Genomic DNA, 21502 nt, shown 5'->3' on the forward strand with positions numbered 1-21502 from the left:
CACATTTGCTCCCAGAAGATGAACACAGACTAAGGCATAGGGCCTTCCCTATGCAATTGTTTGCTTCCAGTGAGACAAAAAAACAGGGAGTGGACATCTTGCTGGCGAAGGGTATCAATTTTGAGAAACAATTCATAAATAAAGACCTGTAAGGCTGCTACTTAATATTAGGAGGGAAATTGATGGAACAGGTCACGCTGGTGTTGATCTACGCCCCCAAAGAAAGGCAGGATGGCTTCCTGTTGAGACAGCTGCCCACGATCAGTGAGGAGTAGGACAGACCTTGATTGGGGGGCAACTTTAATGGAGTGATAGATGCTGTGATGGACAAAACCATTCCGGCTACCTCTAATGACCTCTAATGACCATGTGTTTAGACAGGCCCTAGCAAAATTCATGAGGGAATGACACCTAATAGAGACATGGGAATTTTTTCGCCCGCAAGAAAAAGCATACACTCATTACTCAGCAGTACATAGGTGCCACTCCCAAATTCATATGCAGGCCTTAAAGAATTACTTTCAAGAAAATGTCACTCTGGGAATAAACTGGGCTACTATCTGGGACGCTAGTAAAGCAGTAGTAAGGGGCGAATTTATGTTAGGAGACGGGAAAAGGTGAGGCAGGACATGGAAGCCAAGGTAACAAAGGCCGAGACGGAGTATAAAGATAAGGGCTCACAAAAAGCATGGCAGGAATTTTAAAAAGTTAGGGTGGCCCTAGAAGCTCATTTGGCTGACGAATTTTGTGCGAACCAAACAATTTTATTACATAAACGGGGACAAAGCCAACCGATTCCTCGCAGCCAAATTGAGACAGCAGAAACTCCGGAATCACATAGTCGAACTTAAAAAACGGGAGGGAGACCTGGTGAGGGGGGAAGAGGAAATAGAGGCGGTCATACATTCATACTATACTGATAACTTGAAAGGGGAACACCTGGAGAGGGAAGCGCAGATAACATTCCTAAATCGGGTAACCTTGCCACAAATGAGTGAATCGACAGGCAAATGCTAGAAGCACCGTTAAATGAGCATAAATCCCCAGGCCCAGACGGGCTAAGTAATGCGTATTACAAGACATTTAGGGCTACTCTAGTAGGTCCCCTTAGTAAATTGTTTAACTTCATTCGGGATACGGGGCGAACCTCCAGAGACATGAGCCCGGCGACGACGGTGTTACTACTGAAACCGGATAGAATCCGTTGGACGGTACGAGTAACCGCCCTATCTCGCTATTAAACGGGGATGCAAAAATCTACTCCACGGTCTTGGCCCAAAGGCTAGCGAGGGTCCTCCCGGGCATAATTCATCCTAACCAAGCTGCCTTTGTGAAAGGGCGACACACCTACGATAATATTCGTAGAGCTATAGACACGATAGATTGAGGACTAAGAACAGGGCAGCGGTTCTCGGTATTGGCGCTAGATGACGCCAGAGCCTTTGACAGCCTACACTGGGGATTTTTACAACTGACCCTTGAAAGGTTTGGGTGTGGCCAATTTCATACAGCCTTCTACACGACTAATGATTAATGGGTGGCTCTCAGATAGTATCTCAATCCGAAAGGGCACAAGGCAGGGGTGCCCATTATCGCCATTGATCCTCGCTATGGCCACGGAGCCGTTGCCAGAGAGGGCCCGCAATGATCTGGGAATCCAAGGGGTGGAGGTGGGTGCTGGGGGATCCCAAAAGGTAGCTCTCTATGCGGACAATGTCCTCATGTTCTTGAAGGACACGTCACACTCACTTCCAAGGGCCATAGAACTGCTAGACGGGTTTGCAAGGGTCTTGGGGTTCCGTATCAATTATCTTAAATCTAAGGCACTTAATATCACAGAGATGACAGAACAGGTGTCAGTATGGGAGAGTAGGTATCCTTTGAAATGGGAACAGAAATCGGTAAAATACCTGGAAATACAGGTGACCCCTAAGTATGAAAGACTATATGGGGCTTATATCCCAGACCTATGAGACCTGAAGCGCTGGGACATGCAGGAGTTATCATGGTTGGCACGGATAACAGCTGTTAAAATGACCCTGCTCCCTAGGTTTTTGTATGTGAAAAGCGCTCTCCCAATACCATCCCAGGCCCAGCAATCAAAAAATTACAGAGGGAGGTGATGTCCTTCATTTGGAGGGGTGAGAAACCGAGGGTCCCCAAGAAGGTATTATTTAGACCACAAGCTCTGGGGGGCTGGGGGTTCCAGAACTCCACAAGTATTTATGGGCAGCACAGGTAGTACCCATGTTGCAATGGCCACCCAGAGAAAACCAGAACCGATGGCCAACCCTCGAAAGAGAAGCAACTAAGACTTCCCTGGCAAGTCTCGGCTTTCTAACGGCACAACATATAGGCAAAGAGGGCACATTACTGGGGTCAACCAAGGCCACTCTATGGTATTGGGACAAAGCATTCAGGGGTAGAAAGTTAAAAGTGGGGTGGAGGTCCTTTCGCACTGGTTGCTCATAACCCAGATTTCACCTGGCAGGCTGAATTTTGGGTACATTGGAAGGGAAGGGAACAAACCCTGGTATTAAAGGATCTCTACGAAGAAGGAACACCCCTAACATTTGAGGGCTGCAAGGCTAGGTTTGATATACCGGAGTGTGAACGATTCCATTATATCCAACTTAGACACTGGATTTCTAACACGGCGGTCTGGGAGGGAACAACTCGGGATCCAGTAGGGGCGGAGCTTACGATACAAGAAGGCCAGCCTGAAAACAGGGCGCCGAAACTGTATCGACTGATGGGGGTAGTGGACCCAGAGAAAACACTTTTGTACATGCAAAGATGGGAGGTAGATGTGGGGAGACAAATCTCTGGGGAGACCTGTAGCCGCACAGGGCAGCTAAAAGTTCCAAATGCACTTCAATTAAAGAGGCAGCATACAAACATTGTCTTTGGTGGTATATGACACCAGCACGCATGCACTCTATTAGCCCGGATTGCCCCATATCTTGCTGGAGAGATTGCGGACAATCTGGGGATTTAATCCACATGTGCTGGTCTTGTCCGGTGGCGGGGTGCTATGTGAGCTAAAGCCAGCCTTATTACCCACATGCTGAGCGCGGCTAGAATAACCTTGGCGCAAGCATGGAAGAACAAGCAAGGGCCGGAAGTAGCCATGTGGTGGGTGAGGCTATGGGGAGTGATGGCCATGGAAAAAGTAACAGCAAATAGCTCATGGTTCCTATTCTAAGTATCAGAATACTTGGATGCCATTGCATGAATTCACAGATGACAAGGAACAGATGTATTTCAAGCCTAAATTACTCCGCAAAGTCTCTGTTATCAGTGCTAACTTTGGACTGAAATGGCGACCTAGCCCGGAGAACATTCAGGAAAGCCGAGGAAGATGTAGTATTCCACCCAAATGTTTGGAGGTTATTTATTTATTTATATTTGTATAGTGCGCAAGAAGCCCAAGGGCATTGAGGCGCTGTTACTTGCAATAACTTAGTTACATGGTACAGGCATGAAAGCGATTGATAACACATTATGAATACTACACGATATCATACTGTTGTTACAGATATTGCCTTGGGACGTATATTACAACATATATGATAAGTATTCGTGCTGGTGTGTCGGGTCTTATGTGAAGAGGGTAGTTTTCAGAGTTTTGCGGAAGGTGGTGAGGGAGGTCTCCCCTCGGATAGTGGGAGGTAGGGCATTCCAGTGAGTGGGCGCTAGATAGGGGAAGCTGGATCTGCCCGCTTTTACTCTTTTTACTAGTGGCACCGAGAGCATGTTGGTGTATGGTGATGTGGTTGGCCTGGTAGTGGCGACGGGGTGGATCCTTTGAGAGAGGTATGCTGGAGCAGTGAGGTGAATGCACTTGTGGGTCAGTGCCAGGGCTTTGAATACGATCCTTTCCTTTATTGGGAGCCAGTGGGCTAGTTTTCTGGCTTCAGAGATGTGTTCTCTTTTAGCAATGCCTTGGGTTGCCCGGAGAGCATTGTTCTGTATTACTTGTAGTCTCTCTAAGTTTTTGTTGGAGGTTCCTAGAAAGAGTACATTGCAGTAGTCTAGCCTAGAGCCGGTGATGGCTCTGGCTATGTTGGTGCAGTTCTCTTTGGAGAGAAAGGGTCTGACTGCGTTGATAAGTTTGGCATGATATGCAGCTGCTGAGGCTATTGCGCTGACTTGTCTATCCATGGATAGGCTGGAGTCCAGGAGTTGGAGACCGGAATTTTAATGGAGTCAATGGTGAAGTGGCTGAATTGGGCATCTAGATTTTTTAGTGTGTCGGGGGAACCTACCAGGAGGAGTTCTGTCTTGTCAGAGTTCAGGCATAGACCGTTGTCTGCCATCCAGGCTTGGATGGTGTTGTAGAGGTTGTTGAGGGTCAGGGAGTCAGTGTCATAGTTCCCTGTGAGAGTGAGGAGGATCTGCGTGTCGTCGGCGTAGTTGGTGTAGGATATGCCCATAGCGTCGAGGATGAGGAAGAGGGGTCGTGTGAAGATGTTGTATAAGGTGGGGGAGAGACAGGAGCCTTGGGGTACACCACAAAGTATAATGGTTGGTGATGCGGCGGCTAGGTCAGAGAATACTTGCATGGTTCTGTCTTGTAAGAAAGAGGTGATCCAGGCTGTGGCCTCTGGGGAGAATTTGGCAGTGGAGGAAAGGTGGTGGCATAAGACACTATGATCCACAAGGTCGAAGGCCGCGGATAGGTCAAGGAGTAGGAGAAGTGCTGGTTTACCCAAGTCTCTAGCATCGTCCATCTGGTTTTTCAGGTCAAGTAGGGCGGTTTCGGTCCCGTGTCTGGGGCAGAAGCCAGATTGGCGGAGTCCAAGGAGTTTGTTCTCTTCAATGAAGTGCTGGACCTGCAGGTAGGCTGCTTTGTCCAGTATTTTGAGGAGGAATGGGACAGTGGTGATGGGTCTGTAATTGTTGGGTGAGGTGGGATCGAGAGTTGGCTTTTTCAAAAGAGGGCGTACCCAAGCTTCCTTGAGGGAGGCGGGGACTTTCCCTGTGGTCAAGGAGGCATTCACAAAGGCTGTTAGGAAGGGAGCTAGCGCTTCCGTGCAGTCTTTGATAATGGAGGCTGGGCATGCATCGCCTTTGCAGTTAGAGGGTTTGATGTTCCTCATTATGTTGATGATGTCTTTTTCCTGAATGGGTTTGAAGGAGAAGGGTAGGGGGGATCCGGGGCAGGTGGTGGGAAGGGGATATGCTTATTGGGTTAGGCTTGTTTAGTGGCTAGTATTTTGTTTTTGAGGAGGCTAGCATGGCCGTTTGTATTTCATCACACCAGTCTTTGTCTTTGATGAAATTCTGGGGGGCGGGAGTGGGTGTCTCGAGCTCCCTGAAAATGGCGAAGATTTCTTTTGTGCTAGATTGGGCTTCCGAGATTCTGTATTCAAAGGATTTGGCCTTTGCTTGGGTGATTGCCTTTTTGTATTTGGTGGATAGGGCTTTAAAGATCATCTTGTCTTTTTCAGAGTGGGACGTTTGGCACTGTGTGAGTGCGGCTTTTTTCTCATTTCGGAGTGTGAGGAGGTCAGGGGTGAACCAAGAGTTGGAGTGGGTAGTGGGTTTGGATTTGCGAGGTTTGAGAGGGGCAATGGAGTTGATAGCTGCTTTAATGGCAACATCATAGGTTGTTGCGAGTGTTTCTGGGTCTGATGAAAAAGGTGGTCTGAAGGCTGGGCCTTGGAGGAAGGGCAGTAGCCTTTCCTTCGTGAGCTGGCGGGAGCTTCTGGCGAGGCAGGGTGGGAGCGGTTGAGGTGAGGGGGCAGCAGGGGAGCTAGTGGTGAGGATGCTAAAGGTGATGATGTGGTGGTCAGACCATGGGGTGGGATTATTTCCTGTGATGATGAGTGGGCAGTTGTGCTGTGCTATCCAGTCGAGTGTTCTGCCCTGGGTGTGAGTTGGGCTCAGGATGGTGTTCTTGTAGCCTAGAGCATTGAGGGCAGAGTCAAGGGATTTGGCTGCTACGTCCTTGCTATCCCGGAGCCCTAGGTTGACATCCCCAAGGAGAATGGCTTTAGACTGTTTTTTGAGGTTGTCAGAGAGGAGGTGGATGAGAGAGGCTTGAAAGTCTCCTGTCGGGCCTTGAGGGCGGTAGACAGTGTGTACAGTAATGGTGCAGTGGGGAGAGAGGGTTATTTTGACTTGGAGGTAGTCGCTGTTGTTGTTGGTCAGGGATTTCTCTACCTTTCTGATAGAGAGGCAGTCTTTGGCAATAATTGCTACACCTCCACCTTTGGAGAGGCGATCTTGTCTAGTAATGGAGTAGCCAGGGGGTAGGGCGAGGGAGAGCGCGGGGCCGGAGGCCTCATGTAGCCATGTTTCTGAGATCATGAGTAGATCCAAGTCTTGGGAGGTTAGGAGGTTGTGGATGTCTAGAGCGTGGGCATTGATGGACCTAGCGTTAATCATGGCGCATTTCAGGTGGGGTTCAGTAGTGGCTGGGGGGGGGGTTCATGATGAAAGAGGGTGAGGTGGAGGGGGGGGCTGCGCTCTGGGTGTTAGGGGAGATACACAACACAGATTTGCCACTGGGGGGTTCATTTTCAGAGGTAGTGGACACATGTGGCATAGCATTTGGCACAATAGCATTAAAAATGGTGGTAGAAGAATTGCATACTGCAGGTTTTACACTGGGGTGCTCATTTTCAGAGGTAGTGGACACGTGGCATAGCATTTGGCACAATAGCATTCAAAATGGTGGTAGAAGAATTGCATACCGCAGGTTTTACACTGGGGGGCTCATTTTCAGAGGTAGTGGACACATGTGGCATAGCATTTGGCACAATAGCATTAAAAATGGTGGTAGAAGAATTGCATACCGCAGGTTTTACACTGGGGGGCTCATTTTCAGAGGTAGTGGACACATGTGGCATAGCATTTGGCACAATAGCATTCAAAATGGTGGTAGAAGAATTGCATACCGTAGGTTTTACACTGGGGGGCTCATTTTCAGAGGTAGTGGACACATGTGGCATAGCATTTGGCACAATAGCATTAAAAATGGTGGTAGAAGAATTGCATACCGCAGGTTTTACACTGGGGGGCTCATTTTCAGAGGTAGTGGACACATGTGGCATAGCATTTGGCACAATAGCATTCAAAATGGTGGTAGAAGAATTGCATACCGCAGGTTTTACACTGGGGGCTCATTTTCAGAGATGGTGGACACATTTGTAGTCACATTCGTTATGGGGGCAGTACAGTAATACGAAGAGTTAAGTACTTTGTTGGTCGCTGTGATGGTGGTACATGTAGTGGATGCAGGCTTTGAGGTTTTGTGGGGGAGCCTGGCCTTATCAGCGAGTATAGAGGGTTGTACAGTGCGTGAGCATAGCCGTGTATTACGGGTGCTTGTGGGGATGGGCTGTGAGTTGATGTCGGTTTGCAATGTACGTGCGAGCAACCTGATGCGCCTTGAGGTACAGCCTTGGATAGGGAGAAGCTTGCAGGGGTGGTGCTTCTTACCTTCTAGGCACGGCATCGGAGTTGGGCACACGGCAGACGAGCAGCAAAGAGCTGCAAAGAGCACAGGAGGCCTTTTCTCCTGGCCTTCTCTCGTCGGCTTCGGCTCTCGGCCCATGTTGGGGTTGGTGGGGGGTGGGAGTTCTAATAGTTAAAGCTCATGAGCAAATGGAACTTAAAGACTGGAGTGAATAAAGGGGAAGACATGGGCAAGGCTATTCTCTAATGTATGCATGTCTGTAATGTATGCTCTTGAATATCTAAATAAAGTTGATAAAAAAAGAAATGCTACATAGGGGGATTGCTGTGGAGGAGGATTCGGGAGGTATTTAGGGACATGTTAAGTTGGGTAGTGTACATATTTTTACATACTAGGAATGTAAAGTAGAGGGACTAGATTGGGGAATGTAATGTTGGTTAAGTCTATAGAATGTAGTTTGGATTAGAGGGCTCTAAAACCTGGTTTGGAGTAGTTGACCCTATAGGTCTCTGTGTGACCCCGACAAGGAAGGGTGGGCCGATTGGGCAGATCTCTAATTAGATGGAACTTACGCCAGGGGAACTTTAGAAGGGGAATCATACATTAGGGGTGATTAAATATGTTTAATAAGAGAATAAAAGTTTTTATAAAGAGGGGCCCTCGCTGGAATCCCTATAAAATACACAGTGGTGTCTATGTCCAGTTGAATAAGGTATGAACTCCGGGTGTAGCCCATCTCCTGTTATCCGCAATGTTATTTTACGGGTGCAGCACCCTCCCTATCTAGCTGACCTGGGGTTTAGAGGTGGTGGTGGTGGTTCCCATGGGGACTGTCCTTGGTCTGGGGTGAGGGAGGTGTACACCTATGCCTGGATCAGGGCTGGAAAACAGTGGCAACATAAGCATGACAGTGGGATCCTAATGGTGGCTCCCCCAACCTCCACATTGAAGGAGGGCTTGCAGAAGCAATGTGTGAAGAAGACTGTGAGCAAGCATCACGTGAAACATTCAGCTGACAGGAAGATTGGTGCGGACCTCCAGATGCCATCTTGCTGCAAGACTTAGAAGCAAGCTTGGACGATAAGTGTCACAGATTTCCATAAGCTAGGGGACTCTCCAAACCCTTTTGGAATTGTAGGGGCTCTAGTAAATGGATTCTGTCATTAAAGCAGATCTGCAAAAAAAGTCTCTATTTCAGACTGTGCTCTAAAACTGGTGTTGGTGGGTTTGTATCCAGATGGGCCTAACGGCGATTCAATGCATAACCTAGCTGTCCAACATCCATATACAAGACACCACAAATGCCTACCTACTGCTGGGCATCGGTAATTGGCACGGCAGCAGCTGGTTAGACCACACAGTATCTAACATAAAAGCATGCAGAAACTGAGCAACAGGTTCTCATGACCATTTTCATTTAAATGCTTAGTAGGCAGTGAAACCCTTTCACATCAGTCAACTGTCTATTGACTCATCTAGCCTCTGTAATCCAGTACTGTAGGGTGTGGGAAAGTGTGGTGTGGAATTAAAGACTGCTGAAGTGAAGTTAATCTACAACAGCACTGGGGTGATACTTTCAAAAGTGACACGATTTCTGTTGCCAAATCTGCCATAGCAGTCCTAGAAGTCTAAAATTCTGAAGGAAACTTCATGGCTATCATGATTTAGATCTGGTATGTACAGAACCAAAGTTATTCTAATTTTCACATTGGCTTTTTTTCAAAACGTGAATTCCTTTGAAAGCAAACACGCAGTTTTCAAAACCGCCATACCACTCTCCACCCCACCCAGAGGCAGTTTGATTACAAATAAACAAAATCATATGATGGGTTTATATGGTGACCCATCAACAACTACAGTTATGCTGATCTAAAACATTTTAAGTCATATTATTGCTAGCCTGGGTTCTAGGCCCATTCCTCTGATATGGCCTGTGTGTATTAGCTTTCTGGGACAGAGTTTCACCCAAAACAAACCATGCAGATGCAGTCCTGCATGTCCCCTTTGTTATCTCTGTGAAAGTTTGCCATCTTCCAGAAGAACAGAATTTGCCCCAAGGGGCCCGGGAAAGGACCCATGCTTCCACGGATCGGCTCGGTCAGTCAATAGGAATCACACCAGGATGGTTACTGTTGGAGTCACTTTGTTGTTGCAGGTATAAGGAAGGCATGGTATCGAAGTAAGACAGACACAAGTGACCACAGTTCAAGGGTGCTTATTGAACTTTCACAAGAGGTTGAGAAATGCCCATCTAAACCTAAATCTACAGTCGGGAGCATGCTATGACCGTCAAAAAATAATAATGCATTCCTAGTGGAGCCTTGTCAAAATAAAAGTAGTGTGGGGGAATGTTCATGTAAAAGAAAGAAGTGTTCACAAAATGATTAGTCAGGATTAATGTTCGTGTAATTAGTGTTCGGGCCATTGGCCTCCTTTCCCCACGTTTTCAGCACTGGGCAAGGACGTTTACTCGAGCCTAGCACACACTCTGGCTTCCTCGACACAAGGATACAGTTGCAATTCCAGTATCTGGGCCTTCTGTTCCCAAGTCTCTTTTCTCATCAAAATCTCTTCATTCAGAGGGCATGATGTACAAAACAAAAACAGAAAGATAATTCTTCTTAGCATTATGTGATTTGGGTGTCTCTCTCTCTGTATCCCCCTCAGCCAGGTTCAGATCCCTTTTCTATTGTGGTGGATCCCCCCTCTTCTGGGATCAGAAACCTTTATTTTAAGGTCCCAAAAATATTCCTTCTCGAGTGATTCACGGGACACCACAGATCCCCCTCAGCAGGGCTCAAGATCCCTTTTCCACTTTCAATGAGTCTCCCTCAGCCGGGGTCGACCACTTGCAGTTTACTGTATACTTATCAAAGACTTTCGAATGTGCACAGGGTTTAGCATGACTTGTCGCAGGACCAGTTCAATACAAAGTTCCTTTTTTATAATGCAGTCGCCATTCAGTTGGATACCTAACAGTGGCCTTCAAATGAGCACCGACATGGTGCCGGACCACTCTGTACACGGTTACACTTGTTCGCGCCTCTCATCACATGCGCTTAAAACACTGTCCTTTGTGGATTTCTTCATACAATATTGCCGCTTGCCAGCTTGGTTCAAACACAAGCTGATTTCATATCAGTTTCACCGATTCGCCGGCTGTGCTGCTTTTACTGGCGCAGCTTCCTTGCAGGAGCCAAGGACAGTTCCACAGTAGCAATCGCTCCTCCCGGCCTGCGTTATCGACATGGAAGCGCTCCGGATACCTTTGATGCACTGTGTAGGCTTGTTCAGCTTCAGTTACGGGTCTTAAGCTTCTCACTTTCCAAGGCTCGTGACAATAACTGTTTCTAGAGGTCAAGGGTAATTTCCTCCTTGCCACGTTCTCCGGTCTCGCCGCCTTTCTTCTTGTGTTAAACTGTCACCTTGCAACTGCTGCTTCCTTTTGTGCTTTTCCTCGCTCAGAGTGTGCTTTCGTGCTCTGCCTTTTATCCATGTGGGGAAGTGTGATGGTGTGTGTAATCATCAGTAATTGCCTTACCTTGCCTGACCATGGTGTTGGGGCATGTCAGGTATACAGCTCTGGTGTTAGTCCATTGTCGCTTACAATTAACTGTCCATGAGAAAGAATTTTTGTCGGGGAGGGGTTGGGCGGATGAGGGATCAAGGCGGGTTGAGCTTCTAGGTATCCTACCTGGTAGGATGGGGAAAAGGTGTTATAGGGAAGGGGATACCGCGTCTCACCTTTCGGTGTCCCAATTCCACTCCCCAAAGGCCGATCCATCCGCACTGGTCCACCCACACAAACTGGTTCCGATAGCGATGGCTGTGTCCGTGGCCACCTGCATTACAGATTCCCGGGGACTAGCAGGTGAGACACCTTCAGGTTTCTCACACAGGGCAGACAGTAAAAGGGGTGGAGTTAGACTATACCAGGAGAGAAGTAAAGTCCAGAGGGTTCCCAGCATCGTGGAATCCCCTAGGTCACTCACACTTCTTGTGCCCTCTCTTTACTTCCTGCAGACAAGGCACTCTGGAACTAACATCACCAGATGAAAAACACTGCATACAGCAGCCACAATTGGACCCTTACAGAAGGCTAGAACAGGACCAATCCAGTGTGGCAGATTGACTATTTAAGGGGTGAAACCAAACCTTTAATTGAATCATCTTTGGACTACAGATTGAACATTTCGGTGTACATCTACCGCAGTACATTCTTCTCAAAGTTCTCCCTGCAACGAAGAAGTGCAGCCAAGGAGAATGACTGTTCCCTCACCTATCCCAATGGAAATGTTGGGAGAAATGCTGTTGAAAAAGCCCTGCCTGCAAACAGCCCACTGGTACCCAGGAGCCTGCTAACTGGAGGTGGCCGATAACGCAGGTTCTCAGTGGAAATCTTCCTTGCTGGCAAGGGCAGAACAAGGACTCGCCTTTTCCTTGGAGACTCTGGACTGGTTCTCACAACAACCCAGGGACAAAGGAAAAGCTCTGGTTTCCACCTCAAAACGCTTGTGTGCTATGCCGAGGCGGACATCGACTGCATGTTCCAGGTACCATTGCCACATGCTGAACCGCACCACCTGTTGGGCCCAGTCGATCTGCTGACCAACCATATGCTGAATCTCCACCTCAGAAAGCTCCAAGACTCCCAGATCAACATTGTGGAGTCTGAGGAAAAAGCCTAAAATGTATGTGAAGTGTTTCTGTCCACCTGGTGTGCCTAAAAGGGCCATACTTGCAATTAAGACCCAACTACCTACCTTTTTATAGTCATCTTCATTGAACCTGAACATCACTGCTGAAATTATTATCTGGCTAGCCTGTCTTCAGATCCAAAGTTTCCCCTTTCATTCCAAAGTCTGCATGTCCATATCTTCTCTTACAGGGGTGGGTAATTAGTGTTTATCAGTTGGGTATATTTATAGTTTAATTAAAGACTCCTTTTTATGACATTTGGGTGGGCACTCTTATTTTGGTATAACATTACTATTGTGGTTTGGATGCTTTTGTGCTAGCTCACACCCCTCTTCAAGAGAATAGCCTAACCTCACCCCACGCTTCCTTAAAGAGGTGAAGGGGGTGTTCCAATCGTGTTGGGCCTATTTACCTTTTATAAATTAGATCACTGCTGGTTTGGAAGTAGTGTGGGATGGAGTAGGACTTTAATACAATACTCACCCTGTACTCCCTCAGAGCATCACAGTAAGCTCGCTGATAATGTACTCTGAAAGTTTGCTTGCAGGCCTTTCGAGGGCTGAGACTGCATCTATCCGAGATCCCAGTTGGGCAATCAATGTGTGTGAGCCTGTGTTTATAGAGGATATCAAGTGCCTGATAAAAACTCAAACGAAAACACATAGAAGGTATGTCCATGGCACCATACTGTACATGTTCCACCCTATATTACATGCTGCAGATTGCCATTGACCTTGACATTTTTGACAGGACCCCCATTTTGCATTGTATCTACAAGCCCCTCAAATAATGTGGTCACTTGAGTGTGGATTTACACTACTAATTTCTATTACACTCGCAACATAATGTAAAAAAAGGGTGGCGGCAACCATAGCATATATTTTACACCCATAGGATCACAAAGGCTTAGAAAAAACAGTTTTGGCAGGAATTGGATACGACTATTAGCAAATATCACCCTAGTGCAAAAGACAGTCTTTCAATACCTTTTTTGCAGCAGGTCAATGTTTGCCATAGTGATGGCTGTAGGACTGTCATAAGAATTAAGACCAACCAGGGTGTTGGGGAGAATATTGCTGACATGTGGATGATCTAAAGAAATGTAAGAAATCAGAAGAAATCACGGACAGAAGTGTTCACTAGAAACAAAATCCCTCCCCAATGATGTCTCGAGGAGGGACTTCATCTTTCTCATCATGAGGTCTCTAGGGATGGAATAAGTTTGTGTTCTTTTCCACAGTCACTTGGCTCACATGATTACTATAGAACCTTGGTCAGAGTCTACCAATATTGTTGTTATTGGTCACTTATATTGCACTTAATTCAGGACTCGTCAAGCTCCTAAGTTCTGTACTGAGTATCGGTTCCATGTTTCACGGTATTTTCTTCTTCCCAAGGTGAGAGCCTTCCTCCCGAGCAATCCTCAATCAATCTGGACATTCTCTGCTGATGCTTCGGACCTGTGGCAGGGTCCAATAATACTCGAGCTCAGCACCGCATCTCATCTTTCAGCATTTTACTTGGATGGATTGATCATTCAGCACATACGTGTAATACGGAAGGTTCATGGAGAACGAGATGTTTACTTTAGCCCCAAAGGGACAAAAGCATTAATGGTGTGGCTGTGTTTACACATATCTATTTTGCCACTCGTGTTTCTCAGATTGATTTCTCTTATTTCTTTGTGGAAGCAAGACTAGAAGGAGAATAATCTATAACTTGTGAGGCAGGCTAAGCTTGGCCTCCGTCTCCCATTTTAGATCACTGAGCTCCTGCAGTTTCCAATCAATTGGCCTTGAGAGAGGAAAAGGTACAGCACAAACGCAGGATACGGAACGACCGAGCACCTCGGCCCCCCACACTGGATCCATACCCAATGATTAATAATGCTATTTTCATTAAATGTGTTGTACAAGAAGGCAAGGGACTGAATCGAGGACCGATTTATTCCTGCTGATGGGGAGGATCACCCATGGTGAAAAGAGGGCAAGGAAGCTGGCCCAGCAGTGAAATATTAGACTATAGTAAACCCCATACCGATATCTGTTGAGCCATATATTGATGTGGCCAGCCGATCTACTAATTAAATAACCATCTAACCATCTAGAGGAAAAATCACTCACAACAGAGTAGATGTGTATCTATGGATATTTGGTATAAAAAGCACATCTCCCACCATTTACGAAAATGGCTTAAATTCTGCAGAAGGCCATAAGGAATGATAGCAATGTTGCAAGCTGTTTTCTAAAAAGAGAAGGTTACCTGATTTGCATAAAGGCATAGCTAATGAAGTCCAGAGAGTAGCAGCTTCGAATGAAAAGGACGGATAGCCCCAATTCGGTCACCACAGCTGATGCAGATGCTAGAAGCTGAGGTTATGATCATGTAGCTGTTTTTTGAATGAAGACACACACTGCTTTCTGTTGATTCCCTGGATGCTTCTGAAGTCAGACGGCCAGGCACGCAGTCAATACCAGTAGCTATTGACTGCATTCAAAACATTGTAATTGGCTCAGAGGACGTCAATAAAGTTTTAAATGTGCTGATATTGCAGTTAATACTAGCACTGAGCATTTTTCTAAGCTCTATCAATTTTTGTGGATTTCAGAATGTGAAACCAAATGTGCTGCCCAGATATACAAAATGATTGTCCAGTCGGAAAGCCATGGCTAAACTCTAGATCCCCGGGTAGACAGCCCAACGTGTAATCCCCGGAATAGAAACATGCGCCACTTAGACAATGTTTTTTCAACCAGAATTTGAGTTGTTTAATAACTGAAGGTTTCAGTTTAACGAGCTACACATCTCAAATGTGGTCAGAATGAAGGAGGGCAAGTACGCCACATGCATATCTGAAATAGCCCTTTCTCAGAGACTGAGATTCAGTAAACAATACAAATTTTAATGACTTTCTTGAATCCAACAGCAGCAAACATAACATTGATTCCAAGGAATAGTGATGACAATGACAAAAAAACAACAAAAACAGAGGAAATCAAATCAATGCCGCCAAAACGTCAAAAGGTTTTAAAAAAAACAAAACAAAAAAAAACATGCCCACTTTCTTCACCGAGCCTCCCAAAAAGCATGTAAAACATGGCACTGTGGATTGCCCAGCTTCATGACAACAGAAAGGCCCGCAAAACCTTGTCATCCGCTAACAAAATAGCAGAGATACTTAACAAATGATTGCTGCTGAAGATTTTCTGCATAGGAGCTTAGACTTTCACAAAGTGGAGAAAAAGGTTTTAGTACAAAATATGGACATTTTCATGAGGTAATACAGAGTGCCTTATGCCGATAATTACCTTAATTTTCTCACTCTCTTTTTTCAAACAAGAGGAAGACTCAACAATGAAGACTGTGCTTTTGTTCACCTCATGGTCAGCTCGATGCCTGAGCCAATCTTCGTAACCCTGAAACATACAGTACAAACGCCAGTACATTTAGTTAAAACTATGTTTGAATAAGATACTTTGCATGGTGCAGACATTTACACCGATTCACCCGTATTAAAGCAGACCAAGGACTGGGCTCCAGAAAATAAACAATCTTGAAAATTAAGTGAAAAGTATAACAGCCACACAGAAGGGAATACAATATTCTACCTTTCTTTACGACGTTGAAATGTTTCTTACCACACCTTAACACACTTTAGCAAATACAAATGAAGGAATATGGCACCGATTTAACAAATAGGAGAAATATTTAGATGTCTATTCTAGTAAAGCACAGATTCGATGACCAAGTGCGCATGCTTACAAGTGTGAGGAGGGGGGCATTCACATACATATGGCATCACATATTGTAAACCTTCTTCCCACTGATGAAAACAGCAAATCAAACAATGTATGCTAGTGATTTATGAAGCCCCTAACATGGCATCCGATTGCTTACTTGAGTCAAGATGGCGGTGCTAGGGAACAGGCTGGGAAATACTTTGCTTTGCAGTCCACAGGTGGGTTTGCTAGCTGAAGATCCACTTAGTCTTCGTCTCCAACAGACTTGCCTGTATTTTGGCCCAATGAGGCCACTGATTGGGCGTCAGGGAAAGACTATAAGGGTAAAGGGGAGTGTGTTATTCTCTGTGGTTGGGTACAGTTTGGCAACAGTACACTGAAGATTTGCTGCTGTCAGAGGTATTCCTTTTTGAGGTAAAGCATCTGGCTCGCAGGCGTATTGGGGCTTACGTGCGCCAGTTTACAGACTCACACTTATTAAAGAGATGGACAGAATCCTCCTTGTAACTTTGCAGCTGAGTGCATGTTTCTAAAATGGCTGCCAATAGATAGTTGTATAACTTCCAAAGCCATCATGACATGTCTGCTTCCTGTAAGGTGATTACCTGGCTGTAGAAAAGAAAGCCGGCCAGGAAGTTAGTCATGCCACAACTTCTCTTGTTAACTTATCGCCGTGGTACTGGTGCCAAGTGCAGCCCTCGTGAACTGGGGAACTTGTTACATGATGATCAACTTAACAGTTTTGTGAGAAGAATTCTAAGTGTGTCCATAGATTTTGGAAGCCGAGTCCAGAAATATTGTTGAAGCAGCGTGAACGTCTGGTTGCTAACATGTGAAGACTTTCATCATGATGGTATCAAATATTTACTCCTGTTCTTCTGAGATGCTCTGCTTCCACCTATACAATGTCACCGTAAAAGAGTCTCGCCCCTAACCTTTAGTACCTGTGTTGCAGGAGACACAGTTTGTTCACTTGCTTTACCAACTTTTGAGTAAAAACAAGGTCACCAGCTTATGCCTAAGGCAGAACTTGCATTATGTTTTGAACTCGGGTTTTAGCAGTTGGTTGGATTGCTTGCCCATGTTTAAGCCTTACTCCGATAGGCTGCAGATAGCCAGCCTCCCGAAATGTCATCTGGCTCCTATTGGGTAGGCCATGGCCAACCATCGGCGAGCTCCAGCCTGATGACTGTTTTTTGTAGATTGATCATGAAATCATAATGGTCTCAGATCGATAAGTATCGTCTTATTATTTTCATGCAATTGGTGATGCTCAGGATTGTGGTGTTTGCGTGATTTGTTTGGTTGAGGAACCCTTACTGCAGTGTACAGAACCTGCATTGGTCTCCCCCTTTCTCACAAATTTCAATCGCTACTCGGACAAGTGGACCTTCACTTCAGGCCCCTGCATGCAGTGTGCGTTCCTCTTATCTCGCAATGCTTATTACCGGGTGTAACGCACTTGAAAACATTTACATCCAAATTCCAGAATGCAGTGCAGGTTGCCATCTTTTCTCACAGAGCAAATCTACAATCCAGGCTATATTCTACCATACATAGAATGGTGCTCTCTTTTCTCACAATGTTCACTTACTATTGTTTTGCATTTGAAAACCTTCACTATAGATTCCACAATGCAGTGTGGGTTGCTCCCCAGTCTCAGAATACGAACCTCCACAAAAGGTCCTACAAAGCAATGTTCATTTACTATTGTTCAACACTTGAAAACCTTCACTTCCAACTGTGTGGGTTATCTGTTCTCACAACGCTAACCTCTATGCCAAGTTCCAGAATGCAGAGCTGGTTACTCTCTCGTCACAACATTGAAATCTCTCACAATGCTGATTTATTCTTGTTCACGTGTAACCCTTCCCTTCAGGTTCGAGAATGCATTGCTGGTTTCTCTCCTTCTCACAATCTTCACTGGTGGTTGTTTTGGGCTTAGGAAATGTCCCATTAAGTTCCATGGTACAGCAGGGATGTTCTCTCCCACTCGTAATGCTCACCGCTTCTAGCTACACACTGGGAAACGTCCACTACAACCTCTGTGTGTGGAAGGCATCTCATCTTTCCTCCTTCTCTGGTTCTCTCGAGTTACGACCAATTACAGCTTAGCATTCAACATCTCGCTGTGGATAAGCACTGGGATTTTGTTTGCGGCCATATTGGGTGATATTTTTCATAGGGATCTTTATTTCAGGAATCCTCCTTCTGCCTGTCTGGAGATATTCTCTTTTTGCATCTCTAGGTCGTCCTGGCAATTCTCTACGCTTTTTGACTAGCACCATGTTTTGTTGCGTTTTCTAATCTTTCTATCGTCCTTGAATGCTGTTCCGGACGCCTGGTTGCATGCATGGTTAATGGGTGTTCCAAGAATGGAATGCTGAGTGAGTGAGCCGCTGTATGTTCATGTGTGACAGTTGGTGAGAAGCTGGATTGTTCAGATGATGTGCCAACGTAAGGGTTTGGGCTTGTTTGTGCTGCTGCTTACTTGTGCTGCGTGCGTTGTGCTGCCCATGTCCCCAACCTGATTTTCCTTCAGTGTGCATTGTTACACACCGTTTTCTACTTCCCAGCTCACAGGGGTTGTGTCTAGGTGACCGAGTCAAGCTGGATGCATGCATGACGTTTGCTTGTGGGCCTGTTGTGGATCTATGTGCCCTTATTTTGTTTAGGGATGTCCCGTGCTGAAGGTCATTTTCACTGGTGCAAAGTCGGTATTATGTATTTTGTAGTCCCCAGACGTTGTATGTGTTTCTGCTTACTGCTCCAGGGTAGGGTTACTGGGCTGTTAGTGTTTCGGTATGTGGAGATTTGTTTGCTGTGGACGGTTGGTTGGGACGAGTATCTTTTGACTCTGTCGTCCGTCAGTGTGGCAGCCCCACCCCACAAACGCTTTTTGTAAATAAAAACATATATACATTGTTGGGTACGGCAGATGGTCAGTGTGTTATCCCAGGGGCTTGAAGGAGCATATGCTACCATCCGGCTCACGAGGATGGTCAGTTGGTCTCAGTTTTGGGATGTGAGGTGCTTGTACTAAAGGTGCTAATTCAGCGCCAGATAGGGGTGCGCACCTACCACCTTTGAGAGAAAGGAAGAGGGGACGATGCAGCACCTGCTAGGGGCAAATGCCAAAAGGTACAAAGCCACAGTCCCCTTACAAATAAAAATACCTCACTGTGAAGGGCAAGGGTAGAAATGCATTGCATGTACAAACAGCCTGAGCAGTGTTATCTAAATAGCACACAAAAAGATAAAACACAACATCTTCAATAAACACAACTGATGAGGAAACCCTGGGGGCGGGCCTGACCAGGGAAAACCCGATCTGAAATACGTGACTAGCACACCGGTGGCCAGGGAGGAGGGAGACGGAGCACAAGTTGCTTGTCACAGGCGAATCGAACCAGCCAGAACAGCATATGGTGATGCAATTACAGGGCGGTCTGCCAATCCAGTAGTCACCCTGTGTAGATGAGAAGTGGACCTGAGCCAGTGCACCAGTCACATGGCCACCCGTGCCCATCGGCAAGTGGCTGTGGGAAAGGGACTCACGAGAAAGTGACGTTCCTGGGAGAGCCAATCAGATGGTAAGTCTCTGTGCTCTGGGGTGGTGGCCAGCTTTCAGAGTATCCACCACTGTACTTGTGAAGGTCGCCATCCAGCAGGTGTCATGTGAATGTCTCCTTTCCAACCAGAAGCAGGGTGTCTTGTGTCGTGGCCTCAATGGTGCTGACCAATGGCAGTGTATTAAAGTTTCGGCGGTCAGCATAAATGTTATTTTATTAATTACTAATTGTTCTGTGGTGGCCTGAGAATCGATGTGGCATCACATGGGGAGGTGACGTACAGGGACGTCATTTGGGGGTCGCCAGAGGTCGCAAGAGCGACCGCTGCTCATTGGCTTGAGACCGCTGTCACTCTCTGTCCCCCAATCGGAATGCAGGGTCTGGGGGCGTGGCCACGGCTAGCAAGCACAGAGTGGCGTGTGCGCAGGGTTCTGCCATTTTGTCCACTTGCAGCACAGCACACGTGTTTATTCCCGTCATCGTGGCTGGCTGCCTGCGTGTGCCGCCCTCGGAGCAAGCTCTATGCTTTCCTGCCTGGGCAAGTTGCAATACGGTAAGAAATGAGTGAGGGATGAGTGTGTGTTCTGCCTGTGCTGGGGTGGGGGGCGGTTGCAGTCTGGTGCTAATTAGATTGGTCGTGTCGCAGTTAGAGGGAAGAAACGGTACGTACCAGGAGAGAGGGACCAAATTAATAATAAGGAGTTGTGTATAGTGGGTGTCGGTAGTGCGGCTGGCCATCTAAGGGTTGGGGGTCGGATAGATAATGCGGGCATCATCATGTCGTGTTGTTCGCTTGATGCTGTTTTTGTAGGCTTCGTAAGGGCGCAATGTCGATATGGGCACGGGCATGGTTGGGAAGGAGTTTAGCATGCAGAATATGCACAGGCATGGTTGCAGGAATGTAGTCTACCAGGCAGGGTTGGGGCAATGGGCGGGGGTGCAGCGTCACGTGAAGGGCAAGGTTCAAATAGTCACTGGGAGCGTGTATGCCTGCCCCGTTCCTAGTCCTGGGGAAGTACTTGCTGCATGCAACGCAGGGGGTTGTAGAATTACCAATGCCTGAAACTGAAAGGGTCATATAAGGAAGTGGGGAAAAAGGGGCCCTGGCATGTTTTTAGGTGCATTCTGGGTGTTGTGGTTTGCGCTCGCATTGGGAAAGACGTTGGGGGTGGTGGAACTGGTCTCAAAGGGGTATGGTCGTGCAGGCGGGCCACGGGTTACCAAATTACCATAGGCGTGGCATAGAAATAACATTCTAATCGAAGGAGCTGTTGCGGTTTTGCCAAGGGCTATAGGTCTGCGGGTAGTTGGAAGGGACGGATGGTCGGTCGGGGGAGAGGGGAGTGGTGAGCAAAGGAGATGGGGAGCTTTGGGGCGAGTGCTATGTGAATTGGGGTGGAGGGGGGGATGGCATTCAGGACGGTGTGGCCAGGTCACAGGAATATCAAAAGGGCCGATAAACATGTGGGCAAAACAAGTTACATAGAACAGCCTGCCTGCGATATCCAAAATCCACAGGTTTCCTTCAGTTTATGGTTTTTGTTTGTGCCGAAGTGTGACCACTGTAGCATGTTGTACATGGGTGCCGGTTCACAAATGTATCGCAGTTTTCCCTGGAGTGATGTGAATTCAACAGAACAGTAGCATAAGTGGACAGCCTAAATATGTGTTTAACTTGTGTGCCAAGGGACCACCATATAACCTGGAACCTAACATTTTAAAAACGTTATTGGTTTAATTAATCAGTAGAAAACGTAGCACGATAGCCTTATTAACAATTCTCTGGCAGTGGTTAATAATAATGCAACACACTTTAGATTGTACAGAGTCAGTAAGTGCTAGTGACTGGCGGAAATGGAAAAAAGGAACTAGTGGTACTTGCACTGCATCCATAAAAAAAGGGCGTACATGTTAAGACTGATGGGGGAGCGGTGTTGGAGGAGGGACAGCGCGCGGCAGGTCTGGGCTTGAGTCTTGACTTTGGCTTTTCAGTGTTCAATGGCTCTTTTTGTGTTGTGGCCAGACTACACATTGACCGGAACAATAAACTAATGGCACTATATTCA

General features: G+C 46.6%; 1 protein-coding gene across 3 annotated transcripts in view; it reads right to left on the reverse strand.

Annotated features, from left to right (window-relative positions):
- ATP11C (ATPase phospholipid transporting 11C) overlaps window positions 1-21502 on the reverse strand; it is a 1508462-nt gene that overhangs the window by 1110796 nt on the left and 376164 nt on the right. For all 3 annotated transcript variants that reach the window (XM_069612799.1, XM_069612797.1, XM_069612798.1), the window contains exon 5: window positions 15433-15540. In XM_069612799.1, the coding sequence (XP_069468900.1) occupies window positions 15433-15540 (108 nt within the window). The remainder of the gene's footprint in view (window positions 1-15432; window positions 15541-21502) is intronic.

The sequence above is a fragment of the Ambystoma mexicanum genome, chromosome 5p (assembly GCF_040938575.1).
Source record: "Ambystoma mexicanum isolate Mex_15411 chromosome 5p, UKY_AmexF1_1, whole genome shotgun sequence".
NCBI classification, from domain to species: Eukaryota; Metazoa; Chordata; class Amphibia; order Caudata; family Ambystomatidae; genus Ambystoma; species Ambystoma mexicanum.